Raw genomic sequence first — 19,224 nt, 5'->3', positions numbered from 1 at the left:
AAGTTCTCCCTGTGACTGCATGGGTTTCCTCCAGGTGTTCTGGCTTCCTCCCACAGTACCTACCAGTTAATTATTCATTGTAAATTGTCCTTTGATTAGGCTAGGATTAAATCGGGGTATTGCTGTGTGGCAAGGCTCAAAGGACCTATTCTGCACTGTTTCTCACCAAATAAAAGTAAATAAGTAAACAAACAAAACATCAGCTCAGAGCATTACTCAGGAAACTAAAAGGAAATGATCACATCTCTTTCTTTCTGTGAGCAGGCAGTAATCAGAATTGACTGTGTAAGCAGTGGAAAATGGTGTGAGTTATAGGAATTATTGTTAACACATTATCTACAATCTTTATTCTAGATTTGATGCAAGTTTTCCATCCAAAAAGCAAAATTTCATCAAAAGAGAATTAAATGGCCTCCTACCTTATCATATATAGGATCTTGTATATCTTTGTACATAGTCTGAGTGTGTATGTGAACAACAGCATCATGAACGGTGAGGTAAAACATGTCCTTTTTCACACTTTCATCAAAAAAGCCACACTTTTCCAACTTCTTCACAATGTGATCTGGAATTCAGGCGGGAAACAAGATCTTTTTAAAAAATCATTCCTAACTGGGATTTTAGCCAAAATAAGTCAGATTTGAAGAAGGGTCCCAGCCCGAAACGTCAACTGTTCATTCATTTCCATAGACGCTGCCTGACCTGCTGAGTTCCTCCGGCATTTTCTGTCTGTTGCTTCGGAGTTACTTTGAATCATAGGCATAAAATTAATCATTCACCACTGTACTGGGTATAATAGTCCAGTGTTTCAAGCAAGTCCATAGAACTGTGGCAGCTATAAATTGCTGAGAGCAGGGCAGCTCAACAACATGCAAATTTCAAGTTTTGGATGAATGTTAGACTAAAAAGAATGCATTTTATTACTTACAATTAAATTGTTCTAACAGAGTCTGAAGCATTCACATTTCACTGGAAATAATTATTACAGTTACAAATTAAAAATCATAAAAATCACCTAAACATTTAAAAAGCAGTGAAATTATGAAAATGGACTTCATCTTTCCTCTCTGCAGCTATAATGTCTCCGTTCAAATGAAAGGGCTCACTGATCAGATGCCAGATCTAATCACTCCCTACCACCCGTCAGGGGCATTTATCAGGAGTGCTGCATACACAGGGCACTTAGTATTATCAAGGATCCCACCCATTCATCCTCTTTGATTTTCTACCATCAGGCAGGAAACTCTGGTGCATTAAAACCAAGAATGGTCAGGATGAGAAACAGTTTCTTCCCTCAAGCCATTAGGCTTCTGAACTCACTGCCGCATTGTATTCAAAGAGTCATTGGTTAACCTGTTTTGGACCTTAACAAAATTTAATTTATAAACTTTATTTTGTTTATCTATGTGTAATTCATCTGTAGATTTTTTTCCCTACTTTCATCAATTATATGTTACATGTGTGTTATATGTATTACAGTGTTTTACACACTGGCCTGGACAAACATTGTCTCGTTTGACAGTATACATGTATATAGTTAAATGACAATAAATTTGACTTGATTTGAAAATGTTTGGGAATTGCAGCAAGCCAATGCTTCATTGCTGAACTTCACAGGGTACTACACAGTTCCATGCTGAGCCCATCAGTAGTGTTTACCAACAGGTTTACTAGCAGGAATCTATCAGCAAGAATCAAAATCCTGTTTTTGGAAACAGTCATACTAGTGAGTCCTGGACTAGTCAGTGATTCATTATGGAGCTGCTGGGCAAACCCAGAGAAACACTTATTTTTTGCTCATCACAAGCTTCAAGTTAATATTTCTGCTTTGTAAAAACTGATTTATTATTTAAAATTAAATTACCTTCATATGCTGCCACATAAACTTTAACGCCTATTCGTTCAAATTGCTTTACCAACTGCAATAAATAATAATTTACATGTCACCAGGGGTCAACTTCAAATGCCATTTCCTATAGTTTAAAAAGGCTGAGGAAAACTCAAGTTTCTATTAGAACTATGTGAATTTTATTTATAAATGGAAATAAAGCAGAAAATGCAAGATGTCAAAAAGTTCAGCAACTTGAAACAAAAACCCTCACATATAGATTTACACCTTATCTGAAATAAAAGGGAAACTGAAAAGCAAATGAAAGGGGAAAATGGGAACATGATCCAAGTGCAGCAGAAGGCTCTGGAAGTTAATCAGAAGGATTAATCAGGCGCTAAGCTCCATCACCAGTTACCGAATTATGCATTAAATAAACTCTAATGATTGCAAACATTGATAAGTACAATTTAGAATACTATTTTCAGAGTCTACAGTTATACCTGCTAATAGAAGGTCTGAATTCTTCCGAGAGATGGGCAAATCTGATTTATAATGGATGTCAATGGTGTGTGCACACCATGAAATTTCAAGGTAGAGATGGAAAAGTTCTTTCCTCAAACAGTTTAACATCAACAGCACTTACCATGCATTGAACTAGAAGGGACGCAAGTCAGAAGCTTAAAGGTTTTGCAGGGTGGCCCTAACTTTGACCCACACACCTTCCAGATTGGATTAACAATATTGCATTAGTGAGTAAATGTAAGAAAGAAACAACTTCTCGATTTCCATGGCAACAGCACATATAGAAAGCCTAACAGTAGAGACACCCAATTTACAATAGCAGTTACTTTTACAAGGTGCTCAAAAAGCTGAAAGACCTAAAGGTGCACAATTCACTCGGACCAGATAAACTGCACCCAAGGGTTCCGAAAGAGGTAGTGGTAGAGATTGTGGAGGCACTAGTGATGATCTTTCAAGAATCATTGGGCACTGGCATGGTTCTGGAGGACTGGAAAAATGCAAATGGTACTCCACTCAAAGAAAGGGGGGAGGCAGCAGAAAGGAAATTATAGACCAGTAAGCCTGACCTCAGTGGTTGGGAAGATGTTGGAGTCAATTGTTAAGGATGAGGTGATGGAGTATTTTGTGAGACAGGACAGGATAGGACAAAGTCAGCATGGCTTCCTTAAGGGAAAATCTTGCCTGATGAACCTGTTGGAATTCTTTGAGGAGATTCCAAGTAGGATAGATAAAGGGGATGCAGTGAATGTTCTATAGTTGGACTTTCAAAAGGACTTTGGCAAGATGCCATACACGAGGCTGCTTACCAAGAACCCATGGTATTACAAGAAAGTTATTAGCATTGGCTGATTGATAGGAGGCAGCAAGTGGAAATAAAATGGTCCTTTTCAGGTTGGCTGCCAGTGACTAGTGGTGTTTTGCAGGAGTCAGTTTTGTGACAGCTTCTTTTTATGCTGTATATCAATGATTTAAACGATGGAATAGATGGCTTTGTTGCCAAGTTTGCAGATGATATGAAGATTGGTGGAGGGGCAGGTAGTGTTGAGGAAACAGGAAGGCTGTAGAAGGACGTAGATAAATTAGGAGAATGGGCAAGAATGTGGCAGGTTGAGTCAGTGGTGAGGAAGGCAAATGCAATGTAAGCATTCATTTCAAGGGGTCTAGAGCAGGGATGTGATGCTGAGGCTTTTTAAGGCACTGGTGAGGCCACACCTTGAGTATTGTGTACAGTTTTGGGCTCCTCATCTTAGACGAGATGTGCTGGAATTGGAAAGGGTCCAGAGGAGGTTCACAAGGATGATTCCAGGAATGAAAGGGTCATCATACGAGGAACGTTTGATGGCTCTGGGCCTCTGCTCACAGGAATTTAGAAGGATGAAGGGGCATCTCATTGAAACCTTTCAAATGTTGGAAGGCCTAGACAGAGTAGATGTGGAAAGAATGTTTCCCACGGTGGGAGAGTCCAGAGCAAGATGGCACAGCCTCAGGATAGAGGGGCGCCATTTAAAATAGAGCTGTGGAGAATTTTTAGCCAGAGGGTGGTGAATTTGTGGAATTTGTTACCATGGGCAGCTATGGAGGCCAGGTCATTTGGGTGTATTTAACACAGAGATTGATAAGTTCTTGATTGGCACTGCATCAAAGGTTACAGGCAGAGGACCAGGGAGTGGGACTGAGGAGGGGGAAAATAAAGGATCAGGCACAATTAAATGGTACAGCAGACTCAATGGGTCATTTGGCCTAATTCTGCTCCTATGTCTTATGGTCTTTACATCAGAATGAATTCTAAAACTTAGCCTTCATTTCCTTTTAATTAGGCCATCCATATTCTAAAGAAAGGATTTCACAAGGAACAAATCACTTAAAACTGTAGATACTAATGATGTACTTTAGGGATATTTTAAAAATTCATTAAGATGCAGATTAAAAAAGCAAATACTAAAATACTGTATTAAAAATTACAACTGGAAATATGTCTAAATTTTTTTAAATAGTATTTTTCAGCAGATGATGTATCTGAGCACAAACATACTTCACCTAAATGCCGACTGAAAAGTAATGCATTTCTGACTGCATTTTTTAAAAACATGATTTTCACAGTGCTACTTGTTACAGCAAAAGTTTACTTACCATTTTAAAGATTCGGACTCCCACAATGTCAATAAATGACACAGAACTGAAATCAAAAATAAGGCTATGAATGGTAACTTTGGGAACCATGACTTTGATTGGGAGTTCAGAGTTCCAGTCAACTTGGATTTCCACTTCCTTCATTGGAACGTCTGGTTCTGGCTCTTCTGCAGCATTCTCATCGTCTTCAAAAGCTTCATTGGCAACACTTCCATCAGTTACAACCCCGTCCTAAAGATGGGAAAGGAATTTCTGAAATATAACTGTTGGACAAATACAGACTTGGATCATTGCGAAATCCATCGAGCACATAAACTGATGGAAAATTACCCTCAACAGATCACAGAGGAAAATAAGAAAATCTGGAGTTACAGGAAGGTGACCAACACAATGGGAAAATATGAGGCTAAGGGCTTTGTCAGAAAGGAAAGAAATGATGATTTCTATTTGAACTTGTGTGAGAAATGTGTTTGCTTTCAGAAAGACTTGGGTGTCCTGGTTCGTGAGAGACAAAGTAAACATGCAGGTAAAACACGCAGTTAAGAAAGCAAATGGGACCTTGGTCTCTATTCCAAAGGAATTAGAGTACAGAAACAAGGAACTTTTACTAATATTGTGCATAACATTGATGAAACCACATTTGGATTAGTTTGATCTCTGCGCGAGAGAAATTAAGTTGGAGCAGTGGACATCCTGTGGTTACTCAATAAAGAGAGATGTGAGACACAGCGCACTCTTGACAGTTCAGAAAAACCAGCGGGCTTGGCAGAATTTCATCCAGAGGCTCCAAAATCATGATCTTGGGGTCAGCTTTTCAGGATAAAGTGACCGAGTCTAGGAGAAATCCGTTCACTCAGGGGACTGCAAACCTTTGGAATTCTTTACCTGAAAAGGCTGCAGATGATTGATCATAAAAGTATACTTGCGATCAATAGGCTTCAGTATTCTGAGGTGTTCAAAGGAAATTTATCATCAAAGTACATGTATGTCACTATATACGACCCTGAGATTAGTTTTCTTGCAGGCATACGCAATAAATCCAAGATGTTCAGAATTTAGGATCATTCCTGCTTCTATTTCTTAATGTTCTTAAGTGGAGATCTCTTGATCTTTGACTAACTTCTATAGATGTATGGCAGAGAGAACATTGACTGGCTGTGTCACAGCCTGTTATGGAAACACCAATGCCTTTGCCTGGAAAATCCTACAAAAAGTAGTGGATACAGCCTAGTCCATCATGGTCAAAGACTTCCCCTCCATTCAGTACATCTACGTGGATCATTGTCACAGGAAAGCAGCATCCATCATCGGGGACCCCCACCACCTAGGTCATACTCTCTTCTCACTGCTGCTATCACGAAGGTGGTACAGGAACCTCAGCACTCACACCACCAGTTCAAGAACAATTACTACCCTTCAACTATCAGGCTGTTGAACCAAAGGAGACAACTTCACTTACTCCATCTTTGAAATGCTTCCATAACATATGGACTCACCTTTTAGGACTCTTCATCTCATGTTCTCAATATTGGTTGTTTAATTATTATTAATTTATTTTTGCATTTGCATAGTTTGTTGTCTTCTGCACTCTGGATGAACACCCAAGTTGGGCAGTCTTTCATTGATTCTGTTATTATTCTATAGATTGATTTATTGAGTATGTCCACAAAAACAATGAATCTCTGCATTGTATACAAGGACATATATGTACTTTAAACTTTTGATCAGGAGAATACTTCAGAATACGGTGAATGAGCTTTGAAAGTGTGAAAGGAAAAGAGGTTGTTGGGAGATGGAGGACAGAATCTGAAAAGTAGGCTAACATCCAATGCTTCCAGATGTTTATGAAATCAAGCATTTTATATACATCTTATTACTTTATTTTCAATAGTTTTTAAAATGTCAAATCACTAAATATTATACACTATCAGCCACACTCAGCTTTTACAGCTGGTAAATACGGGAACGGGTTTTTCCAGCTCTTAAAGCTTGATGGGCAGGATTTCTTGCTGGAATCCAGGATGGTTCAGGAAAGCAAGGAAGGCCCACCCCACTGGGTTTAGTGTTTTACAGGTTTGTTGGGTGATGAGTGATGGTTCTGGACAACAGAGACAGACCAGTCATTCATATTCATTTGGAAGCTGAATGTGAGGGAATTCATATTCACCTAAAAAAAAAAAAAATTAGCAAAAGTAATTGATTAAAAAAAGGTTGAAAGACTACAGAGAAAATGTACAAGGATGTTGCCAGGTCTGGAGGACTAGAATTATTAGCAAAGATTGAATAGGTTAGGACTTTGTTCCTTGGAACATAGAAGATTGAGGGGAGATTTGATAGAAGTATACAAAATTATGAGGGGTATAGATAGGGTAAATGCAAGCAGGCTTTTTCCACTGAGGTGGGGTGGGACTATAATCAGAGGTCATGGGCCAAGGGTGAAAGGTGCAAAGTGAAATGTTTAAGGGCAACACGATAGGAAACTTCACTCAGAGGGTCATGAGAGTGTGGAATGAGCTGCCTGCGCAAGTGGTGCATGTGAACTCACTTGCAATGTTTAAGAGAAGTTTGGATAGGTACACGGATGAGGGATCTGATCCTGGTGCAGGTCAATGGGAGTAGGTAGTTTAAACGGTTCAGCTCAGGCTCGATGGCCAAAGGGCCTGTTTCTGTGCTGTACTTTTCTATGACTGACACTAATGAGGAAGACTGTTATGTGTGAATATACAAACAAAAGACATCCAAGATTGAGATGAAGCTGTTGGAGGAAATGCAATATTGTGACAAGTATGAGAGAAAAAACTTTTTTAAAAAATAGGATAATAGATACAGGCTGCAGAGATACAGCACATGAAGGCCAGAAAATTGAAGAGAATGGAGTAAGAAGCTAGAATTAATTAAAAATTTACTCATTTTTAAGAATGGCCAGTATAACAAAGTCAATTTAAGTACCTTTGTTGCTCTTAATTGACCCTTCTTTACAAGTTTCTGAATCTTCTTCAAAGCCTTTGTTCGCTTATTAAACACTCGAACTGGATTAAATCCAACCTGAAAATATTTCATTCATAAAATTACAAGCCACATAACTAAAAGTATGGATTTAAAAGAGCTGCATTTTATACAACTGCAGAACATACTCACAATGCTATTGAGTCTCTCCTTAAAATAATCAACACTTCCAAAAAACAAGGGAGAAGAAAATTTGAAGATCTTCACACCACTTGGTTCAACAAGCTGTCAAACACCAATAGGAAAACATTCTCCATTAGAACAATAATACTTGAACCATATTTTGGAGCAGAGTAAAACAAATTGAAATATACTTACATTTTTATATCTCTTCAGATTCTTGTAAATGTCTGTGTTTGGTACATTCGCTAGAGCTGTGGAAGCTGGGCTAGAAGATTAACGTTGAATTTAATAAATGATTTTATCTAGTATATGATAAATAAAGCAATTTCATTCTTAAAAATGGTAATCAAATACTTACAACTGGGCCCTAAGGACAACAGTAAGAAGTTCAAAGCATACACCAACTAAAAGCCCTAAATCCAATCCCAAAAGGATAGCTGCAATCCAAGTCACAACCCATATAAGCTGCAGAAAAACAGGACAATGTCAGTTACAGCACAATCTTTTAATGATCAATAGTTTTTAAAATAAACTCATCTTACCAAGGGAGTTATAAATCTATCAGCTGTCAGATATACAATAATTGGACAAAAATAAACCATTCATGTTTTACTCTCCATTACAATAGCTTGTCAAATTTCTCCTTTTTTAAAAAAAAAAGTATTGGGTAAAAGTATAAAGTTACTAGTTCTTCTTGGACATTTTTTTGTTGATTGTTAGATTTAACTTGGATGAATAAATTCATCTTCGTATTACTGCAATGAGGGCATGGCTGCATTCAAATTGACGGAGGACAAGAAAAACATCACAAAGCATGCCCTATACCAGATTAGTAACATTTAGATTTGGATTTAGAGACGCAGTGTGGAATAGACCATTCAAGCTCTTCGAACTGCACCGCCCCAGCAACCCCAACAAACCTGATTATCCCCAACCTCATCACGGGACAATTTGCAATAACCAATTAACCTACCCCTTAAGCCTTAGTACTGTGGGAGGGAACTGGAGGACTCTGGGAAAACCCACACTTTCCACAGGGAGGATGTACAGGTACTCTTTACAAAGGATGCTGTGATTGAACTCCGATGCCCCAACCCAAGCTGTAATAGTGTCATGCTAACTGTGACTCTAAGGTGGCAGTCATATATCTTAGTCATACCCAATTCTTAAGAGTATGAAGTCTCCAAATTTTCTAATGAACAGTTTCAACACGGACTGTTTTCAAAATACTTACACAATCAACTCTGTTTTGCCTCCATAAAACTGGAACATCAAAAAATTGCCAGAACATTCCCTTCAAATTGGCAATGACAATTGCTGCCAGTACAGACTGAATTAAAAAAAAATTTGAATATCAAACATACAATGCTTAGCATTTCAAAACTCAGCTTACAGTTTCATGTTATGCCCACTATTTTTCACAATAATTTTCTAGTACAGTAAAATGGAGTCCGAGAGGTGGAAATAAAGACAAAGGACACTGAAGACGCTGAAATCGGGAACAAAAAAAATAGAACACTGGAAGAAAAGGGGATAACTATACTCAAGTTCACTTGTTCATTAATGAAATTTTCCCCACAACCAATGATCACACTTTCATGGACTCTATCTCACGTCTCATTACTTTTTACTAATTTAAAAAAATATATATATATACATATAAATAAATAATACACACACACACACATACTTTGATAATAAATGTACTTTGAACTTTTGAAATCAGCAGGTTAAGCAGCATCTGTGGAGGACACGCTGATGTAGAGTCTCAACCCAAAACATCAACTTATATTTTTTAATTCCACATAGGCTGCTCAACCCACTGAGTTCTTCCAGCAATGTTTCCTTTGAACTGTAAATGAAGTTCTGTATTGAATCAATAGGAAGAAATATTACTAATGAGAAAATTCAATTTATTATACAACATTAATTCTCAGCATTTCAAAAGACATTTACATTTGTTTATTAAATGCAATTTCTGTCATTCTGACAAACTTCCTCGGGGATCAATTTGCAAGCCACACGTGACACAAATGGCCAACTGAGTACAAGTCTCCGGCACATTGCTCCAAAGGAGGCAGCTGGATGTTTTAAAACGACTCTTAAAATAACTCTTTTTCTCATTTACCAGTTTTGTTAAAAGGAAACAAGAATCAGTGAGGTCCCACCACCTTAATAAGATCTATCACATGTACTGATCATGCAACTACCAGTTCACTCTGGGAAGGTGGAAAGGGTAGGGCGTTGGAAGAATTGACTAAAGGACAAAAAAAAAGAAAAGCAAGAGAGAGTGGAGAAGTAAGAACTTGACAAATTGAATTTTATTATTGATTTTTCAGTATCAGGACATCACTGGCAGAGCCAGCATATACAGTATTCCATATCCTCTTTGAACTGAGGTGGTTAAAATCAACCAAGTTGCTGAGTCTGGAGACACATTTACTAAACTGAGTAAGAACACCAGATTTCCTATCCAATGTACATTAATAATCCAGTTGGGACTTTTGGACAATCCAGAAGTTTGTAGTCATCTTTAACTTTTACATTTATAAGTGTGTTATTAACTGAAATGAAAGACTTTTGCTGTCCTGATGGCCTCCAGGCCTTTGGATTACATGTCTGGAAATATAATAACTATTAAAGATACCATCTCTTTTCCCCCATCCAATATCAGCCCAAGACCTGGAAATTTATAGCTGATGGGGACTGGCTAAAGCAGCACATTCTTTGAGACAGAAGCACCGTGTGAAGTTTTGAGAACATTTGTCTGAAAATCTGATGAGATGCATACATAAATAATAGAAGGAATCAGGATGTTGCAGTTCAGTTTGTTGATTTTATAGTCCTTCCAGGAGGTGCCTCAATGAAGAGACCCTAAGCTATGACTGCAAGTGCTATCTGGATCTCCAATTTGCAAGGTTTTCTGTTTAAATTTGGATAGGTTATGGGAGTCATTTTTTTTTTTAAACATGAGAGCTGCACACACTTTAGTAATAACACCATTCTATCTCCTTGAAGCTCTCGGTTTATCCATGCCAAGAGATGGAAATATGCAACTAGCTTGTGCACAGCAATATGAAAGAATATAAGATAGTGCACTGGTGACTGCCGCAACTAAAAAATGTTGAAGGGCAATGTGCTCAGCAAGGAGGAAGGACACTGAGACAACAATAACTCTTCCCAATAAAATAGCAGTTAGAAGAGGCATTAATTAGATATGGTAAGAGATACAAGAAAGAAAAAGCACTGATACAATTATTCAGAAAATAAAAGTGGGGAGATAATTGTTTGAATTTCGCTTGCCGCTGACTGAGAAGGATTAGATTTATAGGCCTGTGTTGATATAGATCTAACTAATTGGAAGCACATTGCTGAGAGCCATATAGAGTTGTAGAATATAGAATGGCATCAGGCCCTCAGCCCAATTTGTCCATACGAGGTGCCAACCTAAGCTAGTCTCATTTTCTCTCCACACCCATCTAAACTAAGGGTTCCTTCCCAACCTGCAGTCCACAGACCCCTTGCTTAATGGTATTGGTCCTGGCATAAAGAAGGTTGGGAACCCCTGGTCTAAACCTTTTCTATCCAAATGTCTTTTTAATGTGGTTATTTTGTTTATGTCTTTCACATGTTATTTCTGAATATGCAAAGGAATAGATTAGAATTTGAGTGAAAGGTCAATTTAATCCTAGTTTACACTGGTTTAGATGGCAAATCAAACTCTCTGCAACATCCAGCAGATGTACAATGCACATGGACTGACAACATGACAACAGCAGTCCACACTGTTCAAATGGGAAAATTGTTTTGAAGAAGCCATTGAGTATGCATTTGGAATTCAGGAAAAGGCATATGTTTCACAATGTCTACCACATCAGAACTATATGTGGTTTAAAAAAAATCATTGCTCTGATGGGCCCCTCCATGATCTACATTGCAAATCTGCCCTTGCCTTAAAATTGTGGTGAACCAGTGTAGAAATACCACAGTGAACGAGTTTAAATTAACTCCTCCATTTTATGAGCAATCAATTCTCCTTCCTTTTGCTTCCTGCAGCAGGGCACTTCGGGAGACACCTTCAATTGTGATGCATGGGATGCGGGAATGGCCCGTTAATGACATGATTATTTCCAGAACCAGGGAGCTAAGAGGTGGAGAATCTTATCTTCAACTCAGACAATAACCAGAGTGCCAGAGCAGATAGTGGAGCGGGGGGGGGGTGAAAATAAATGATGTTAAAAGTTCATGCAAAGTCACAAATAGAAGGGTTGTGTGTGGTGGTAATAATCTTCTGAGGTGTGTCTACTTCCGCTCGAGTATTGTGGGGAAGGCTGACGAGCTGAGGGCATGGATTCACACATGGAATTACGACATTATAGCCATTAGTGAAACTTGGCTACAGGACTGGCTGTTTAATGTTCCAGGGTTCCAATGTTTCAGATGTGATAGAGGCAGAGGAATGAAAGGTGGGGTGGGGGAGGTGGCATTGCTAGTCAGGGAAAATGTTACAACAGTGCTCAGGCAGCACAGATTAGAGGGCTTGTCTACTGAGGCCATATGGGTGGAGCTGAGAAACAGGAAAGGTAGGACCACATTAATGGGGTTGCATTATAGACCACCCAATAGTCAGCGAGAATTGGAGGAGCAAATCTGCAGAGAGTTAGCAGAGAACTGCAGGAAACATAAAGTTGTGATTGTAGGGGATTTTAATTTTCCACATATTGATTGGGACTCCCATACTGTTAAAGGTCTAGATGGGTTAGAGTTTGTAAAATGTGTTCTAAAGTTTTCTAAATCAATATATAGAGGTACCAACTAGAGAGGATGGACTATTAGATCTATTAGGAAACGAGTTAGGACAAGTGACGGAAGTGTGTGTAGGGGAACGCTTTGGTTCCAGTGATCATAACACCATTAGTTTCAACTTGATCATGGAAAAAGCTAGATCTGGTCCTCGGGTTGAGGTTCTAAACTGGAAAAAGGCCAAATTTGAAGAAATGAGAAAGGATCTAAAAAGTGTGGATTGGGACAGGTTGTTCTCTGGCAAGGATGTGATTGGTAAGTGGGAGGCCTTCAAAGGAGAAATTTTGAGAGTGCAGAGTTTGTATGTTCCTGTCAGGATTAAAGGCAAAGTGAATAAGAACCTTGGTTCTTGAGGGATATTGTAACTCTGATAAAGAAGAAGAAGATGTATGACGTGTACAGGAAATGGAGCAAATAAGGTGCTTGAGGAGTATAAAAAGTGCAAAGAAATGCTTAAGAAAGAAGTCAGGAGGGCTAAAAGATGACATGAGGTTGCTTTGACAGTCAAGGTGAAGGATAATCCAAAGAGCTTCTACAGGTATATTAAGAGCAAAATGATAGTAAAGGATAAAATTGGTCCTCTTGAAGATCAGAGTGGTCGGCTATGTATGGAACCAAAAGAAATAGGGGAGATCTTAAATGGATTTTTTGTGTCAGTATTTACTAAGGAAACTGGCATGGAGTCAATGGAAATAAGGCAAACAGGTAGTGAGGTCATGGAACATATACAGATTGAAGAGGAGGAGGTGCTTGCTATCTTGAGGCAAATCATAGTAGATAAATCCCCAGGACCTGACAGGGTACTCCCTTGGACCTTGAAGGAGACTAGTGTTGAAATTGCAGGGGCCCTGGCAGATATATTTAAAATGTCAGTATCCACGGGTGAGGTGCCGGAGGATTGTAGGATAGCTCATGTTGTTCTGCTGTTTAAAAAAGGCTCTAAAAGTAATCCAGCAAATTATAGGCCAGTAAGTTTGACATCAGTAGTAGGTAAATTATTGGAAGGAGTACTAAGAGATAGGATCTACAAGTATTTGGATAGACAGGGTCTTAATAGGGAGAGTCAACCTGGCTTTGTGCTTGGTAGGTCATGTTTAACAAATCTATTAGAGCTTTTCGAGGAGGTTACCAGGAAAGTGGATGAAGGGAAGGCAGTGGATGTTGTCTCCATGGACTTCAGTAAGGCCTCTGATAAGGTCCCGCATGGGAGGTTAGTTAGGAAGATTCAGTCACTAGGTATACATGGTGAGGTAGTAAATTGGATTAGACATTGGCTCAATGAGAGAATCCAGAGAGTGGTAGTGGAGGATTGTTTCTCTGAGTGAAGGCCTGTGACTAGTGGTGTGCCACAGGGATCAGTGCTGGGTCCATCGTTATTTGTCATCTATATCAATGATCTGGATGATAATGTGGTAAATTGGATCAGCAAATTTGCTGATGATACAAACATTGGAGGTGTAGTGGACAGTGAGGAAGGTTTTCAAAGCTTGCAGAGGGATTTGGACCAGCTGGAAAAATGACAGATGGAGTTTAATATAGACAAGTGTTAGGTATTGCACTTTGGAAGGACAAACCAAGGTAGAACATACCAGGTAAATGGTAGGGCACTGAGGAGTGCAATAGAACAGAGGGATCTCAGAATACAGATACAAAATTCCCTAAAAGTGGCGTCACAGGTAGATAGGGTCATAAAGAGAGCTTTTGGTACATTGGCCTTTATAAATTAAATTATTGAGTATAAGAGTTGGAATGTTATGGTGAGGTTGTGTAAAGCGTTGATGAGGCCAAATTTGGAGTATTGTGTGCAGTTTTGGGTCACTAAATTACAGGAAGAATATTAATAAGGTTGAAAGAGTGCAGAGAAGGTTTACAAGGATGTTACCGGGACTTGAGAAACTGAGCTACAGAGAAAGGTTGAATAGGTTAGGACTTTATTCCCTGGAGCGTAGAAGAATGAGGGGAGATTTGATAGAGGTATATAAAATTATGATGGGTATAGATAGAGTGAATGCAAGCAAGCTTTTTCAACGGAGGCTAGGGGAGAAAAAAAAACCAGAGCGCATGGGTTAAGGGTGAAGGGAGAAAAGTTTAAAGGGAACATTGGGGGGAGGGGGGCTTCTTCACACAGAGAGTAGTGGGAGTGTGGAATGAGCTGCCAGATGAAGTGGTGAATGCAGGCTCACTTTTAACATTTAAGAAAAACTTGGACAGGTACATGGATGAGAGGTGTATGGAGGGATATGGTCCAGGTGCAGGTCAGTGGGACCAGGCAGAAAAATGGTTCAGCACAGCCATGAAGGGCCAAAAGGCCTGTTTCTGTGCTGTAATGTTCTATGGTTCTAATAAATCTTGACAAAATAAAATGCATTTCTGTGGGCAACCAGATTGCACAGTATTATTGAGTGAACAAGAGCAGCTCACCGCCAGACTGTACTGCAGCTGCAGTTTGAATGCAATACCATCAAATTTCATGTTGGTTGGGATGGGGAGAGGAAATCACAAACAATGTCATTCTGGCTTTAGAAAACAAAGAAAACTTAAAGTTTGCAAATTCGGAGCTTCACAGATCAGTGAAGCCAGACTGCATAAACCCAAATTAACGTGAACATCTCTTACATAATTATTCCTAACGATCTTGGAGACATGTCACAATACAAATGAAAAGTTACCTTCTGCAGAGGTTCAAGTAGCTTTCCAACTATCAGGATGGCAATCATCACAATTACTGCAGTTAAAAGTCCAGCAACCTACAATGAAAATAAAAGTACTGTAGTTACAGGAACATCAGGACCCATACCACCAGGTTCAGAAACAGTTACTACCCCTCAACCATCAGGCTCTTGAACCAAGGGGATAACTTCACTGGCCCAATAATTAAAAATGTTCCCACTAACCAATGGACTCACTTTCAAGGGTTCTTCATCTCATATTCTCAATATTTATTGTTTATTTATTTATTATTCTTTCTTTCTTTCTTTTTGTATCTGTCCAGTTTGTTGTCTTTTGCACTCTGGTTGAACACCCAATTTGGTACGGCTTTTCATTGATAATGTTATGGTTATTATTCTATAGATTTATTGATTATGCACACAAGAAAATCTCAGGGTTGTATATGGTGACATATATGTACTTTGATAATAAATTTTCTTTGAACTTTAACAAGATACAAACACATATTTATCCACTATTATTTATTACCTGAGTTTTTCCTCCTGTGCTTTCCTGTATAGCTGTACGGGACAGAGCAGTGCCTGCTAAAAAGCTTGAGAAGCAGCCGGCAAAAATATTGGAAATTCCTAGCGCTATGAATTCCTGGAATATAGCACAATCATACAAATGATAAAATGGCAGCTAAAATGTATCAGCAAAAGCATATTATTCCACTGTTGTTCTTTTTGACTAGTACAGATTTGGTTCTTGCAAAGATACCCCATCAGTGGAAACAGGCAGATAGATTCTAAGTTGCTTTTTTAAGGATGTGGCAACGTTCACTGACAAGGGAAGTCAAAGACAGCATAAAAGCCAAAGAAAGGGCATATAATAGAGCAAAAATTAGTGGGAAGTTGAGGATTGGGAAGCTTATAAAAACCAACAGAAGGCAACTAAAAAGCTATAAAGAAAGAAAAGATGAAATATGAAGGTGATCTATCCAATAATATAAAGGAGGATGCAATATTTTTCAGATATACAAAAAGAGAGACAAGAATTGACATCAAGCCACTGGAAAATTATGCTGCGGAGGTAGTAATATTGTCGGGGGGAAGAAATAGCAGAGGAACTCAAAAAGTAGTTTGCTTCTATCTTCACCGTGAAGACACTAACAGTATGCCACAATTCAAGAGTGTAAGGGGGTAAGAGGCAAGTGTCATTGATATTAATAAGGAGAAGGTGCTTGGGAAGCTGAAAAGTATGAAGGTAGATAAGTTACCTGCACCAGATGGACTCTATCCCAGGGTTCAGAAGAAGGTAGCCAAAGAGATTATGGAGGCATTAGCAATGATCTTTCAAGAATCACTAAATTCTAGATTGATCCCAGAAGACTGAGAAATTGCAAATGTCACTCCACTCTAAGAAGGGAAGGAGGCTGAAGAAAGGAAATAATAAGCAGGTAGCCTGACATGAGTGGTTGGAAAGCTGTTGTAGTCTATTATTAAGGATGAGGTTTTGCAGTACTTGGAGCCACGTGTCAAAATAGACCACAGTCATCGTGGTTTCCTTAAAGGGAAATTCTGTCTGACAAATTTGTTGGAATTCTTCCGACGAACTAACAGGCAGGATAGACAAAGGAGAGTCAGTCCTTGTTTATTTGGTTTTTCAGAAGGCATTTGTCAAGATGCTGCACATGAGGCTACTTAACAAGACAAGAACACATGGTATTATAGAAAAGAATCTAGCATGAACAGTAGATTGGCTGACTGGCAGGAGGCAAAGAATGGGAATAAAGGAGTCCTTTTCTGGCTGGCTGCCATTGACCAGCAGTGTTCTGCAGAGGTCAGGGTTAGAATTGTTTCTTTTCATGTTATAGGTCAATGGTTTGGATGAAGGAATTGATGGCTTTGTGGACGATATGAAGATAGATGGAGGGACAGGTAGTGTTGAGGAAGCAGGGAGTCTGCAGAAGGATTTTTACTAATTGGGAGAATGGAAAAAGCTGTGACAGGTGGATTATAGTGTAGGGAAGTGCGTGGTTGTGTACTTCAGTAGAAGGGATACAGGCATGGACTATTTTCTGAATAGATAGAAAATTCAAAACTTAGAGGTGCAAAGGGACTTGGGTGCCCCCATGCAAGATTTCCTAGAGGATAACTTGCAGGTTGGGTCAGTGGTAAGGAAGGAAAATACAATGTTAGCATTCATTCTGAGAGGACAAGGATGTAATGCTGAGGCTTCATCAGGAATTGGTCTGACTGCACACGTGGTACTGTGAGCGGTTTTGGGCCCCTTATCTAAGGAAAGGTGTGCTGCCTTTGTTGAGGGTCCAGAGGAGGTTCACAAGAATGAAAGGGTTAATGTACAAGGAGCATTTGATGGCTCTGGGCCTGTACTCACTTGAGTTTAGAAGACTGGAGGGGGGAATCTTACTGAAACCTATTGAATATTAAAAGGCCTAGATAGAGTGGATGTGGAGAGGATGGCAGAGGGATGTGGAGCGGTGGAGAGGACTAGAGGGTAAAGCATCAGATTAGGGGGATACCTATTTAGAACTGATCAGGAGTAATTTCTTTAGCCAGAGTGTGGTAAATTTGTGGAATTCCTCGCCATAGCCAGCTGTGCAGGCAAAGTCACTGGGTATTTTTAAAGAGAAAGTTGATAGGTTCTTGATTAGTAGGGGCATCAAAGGTGTCAGGGAGGCAGAAGAATGGAGTTGAGAAGGAGAATAAATCAACCATGATGGAATGGCAGAGCAGATGCCATTGGCTAAAATGATTAATTCTGTTCCTATATCTTATGGTCTTTTACTTAAGGGGTGCAGGGAACTAAATCTGACAGCTTTGAAACTGTCACAATGTGCAATACTGTACTGTACAAAAGTCTTGGGCACATATATGTGGCTACGATGCCCATGACTTTTGCATCGTTCTGTATTTGCCAAATGGAGCAGAGAGCAAGTTTGTAAATCTGGTGGGAGCAAAGGATGTTGGGAATGGTGAGGTTGGAGCACCACAGGAGGAGCATGAGACAGATAGCAGAGAAGGGGGTGTCTTGGGTGCAGGCACACCCAGCCCTGAGGTACCAGGCAAGGCCACTTGATTCTGAACAATTGGTTTATTGATCATTACAGAATGTCTCTCTGGTGCTTTCCGCTCCCTCCCCCTTTTCCCAACCACGATTCCCCTCTCCCTGTCTCCTTCCCACTCTCAATCCACCATAGAGACCCCTATCAGAATCAGGTTTATCATCACTCACTTATGACATGAAATTTGTTTTTGTTTTGCCGCAGCAGTACAGTGCAATATATAAAATTACTCCAGTACTGTGCAAAAGTCTTAGGCACCCTAGTTATCTACATATACTCAAGACTTTTGCACAGTACTGTATATCTAATCCATTTTGATCAGGTGCAGGACACTCACTTGAGTGTGCTGCAAGTTCAATAACATTATAATCAAGCTGTCTCCCAGAATGACAAGTCAAAAAAGCCTCCACGGCTGAATTAACAAAGCTTAGATGAAGTTCAGAAGTCAGGACATCCTTTTTATTTTTAAAAGCCACACCTCACTATCCTTCACAAGCTCAGACAAGCTCTGTAAACACAAACCTGTGCTTCTTGACAACCAACATTCCTACACAACAGTCCAATTACAAGTTTTTGAAACCCTTATGTGGTACATTCTTTCTGCTGCTTAATAATGGGTTCTCCATGCAGATTGAAACAACCTGTATTGTTGAGTTCTGTCATAAATTTAGAGTTGCATGTGGAATTGATTTCACAAATTACTTATTTTATGCATGGTCCCCGCATGAACAAGTGCCATCCGTCTTATTAATGTGACAGACAGTACAATTTGCTGTATAAATGTGCATCCAATGGTTCCACAGTGGGCGTGAAGCAAATCTGTAATCAACAAACCACAGCAGTGTGACAGATCCTTTTGTTCCCACGTGTGGTGATAGGGCAGCAGGTCAGCAAACCTCTTCATCAGCCCTTCAGCACTATGACGTAGCAAATGTTAAACCCAAACATTGCCCAGAGCACAAGACAAATTTAAATAAAGGAATAAGACCAGGCTGTCTCACTTTTGATGCACTCAATCAATTAACTTACTATGTGGAGATGTATCCAAAGAAGATTACTGATAGAGTTTGTG

At 39.3% G+C, this 19,224-nt stretch overlaps 1 protein-coding gene across 4 annotated transcripts in view; it reads right to left on the bottom strand.

Moving 5' to 3' along the window:
• slc26a4 (solute carrier family 26 member 4) overlaps nucleotides 1-19,224 on the bottom strand; it is a 71,608-nt gene that overhangs the window by 9,654 nt on the left and 42,730 nt on the right. For all 4 annotated transcript variants that reach the window (XM_073066333.1, XM_073066330.1, XM_073066331.1 and 1 more), the window contains exons 10-19: nucleotides 15,614-15,727; nucleotides 15,085-15,162; nucleotides 8,847-8,942; nucleotides 7,971-8,077; nucleotides 7,808-7,877; nucleotides 7,622-7,714; nucleotides 7,433-7,528; nucleotides 4,484-4,714; nucleotides 1,865-1,919; nucleotides 420-565 (exon numbers count right to left, since the gene is read on the bottom strand). In XM_073066333.1, coding sequence (XP_072922434.1) covers nucleotides 420-565; nucleotides 1,865-1,919; nucleotides 4,484-4,714; nucleotides 7,433-7,528; nucleotides 7,622-7,714; nucleotides 7,808-7,877; nucleotides 7,971-8,077; nucleotides 8,847-8,942; nucleotides 15,085-15,162; nucleotides 15,614-15,727 — 1,086 coding nt within the window. The remainder of the gene's footprint in view (nucleotides 1-419; nucleotides 566-1,864; nucleotides 1,920-4,483; nucleotides 4,715-7,432; nucleotides 7,529-7,621; nucleotides 7,715-7,807; nucleotides 7,878-7,970; nucleotides 8,078-8,846; nucleotides 8,943-15,084; nucleotides 15,163-15,613; nucleotides 15,728-19,224) is intronic.

The sequence above is a fragment of the Hemitrygon akajei genome, chromosome 14, assembly GCF_048418815.1.
Source record: "Hemitrygon akajei chromosome 14, sHemAka1.3, whole genome shotgun sequence".
Classification (NCBI taxonomy): domain Eukaryota; kingdom Metazoa; phylum Chordata; class Chondrichthyes; order Myliobatiformes; family Dasyatidae; genus Hemitrygon; species Hemitrygon akajei.
This window is presented reverse-complemented; position numbering and strand designations above follow the sequence as displayed.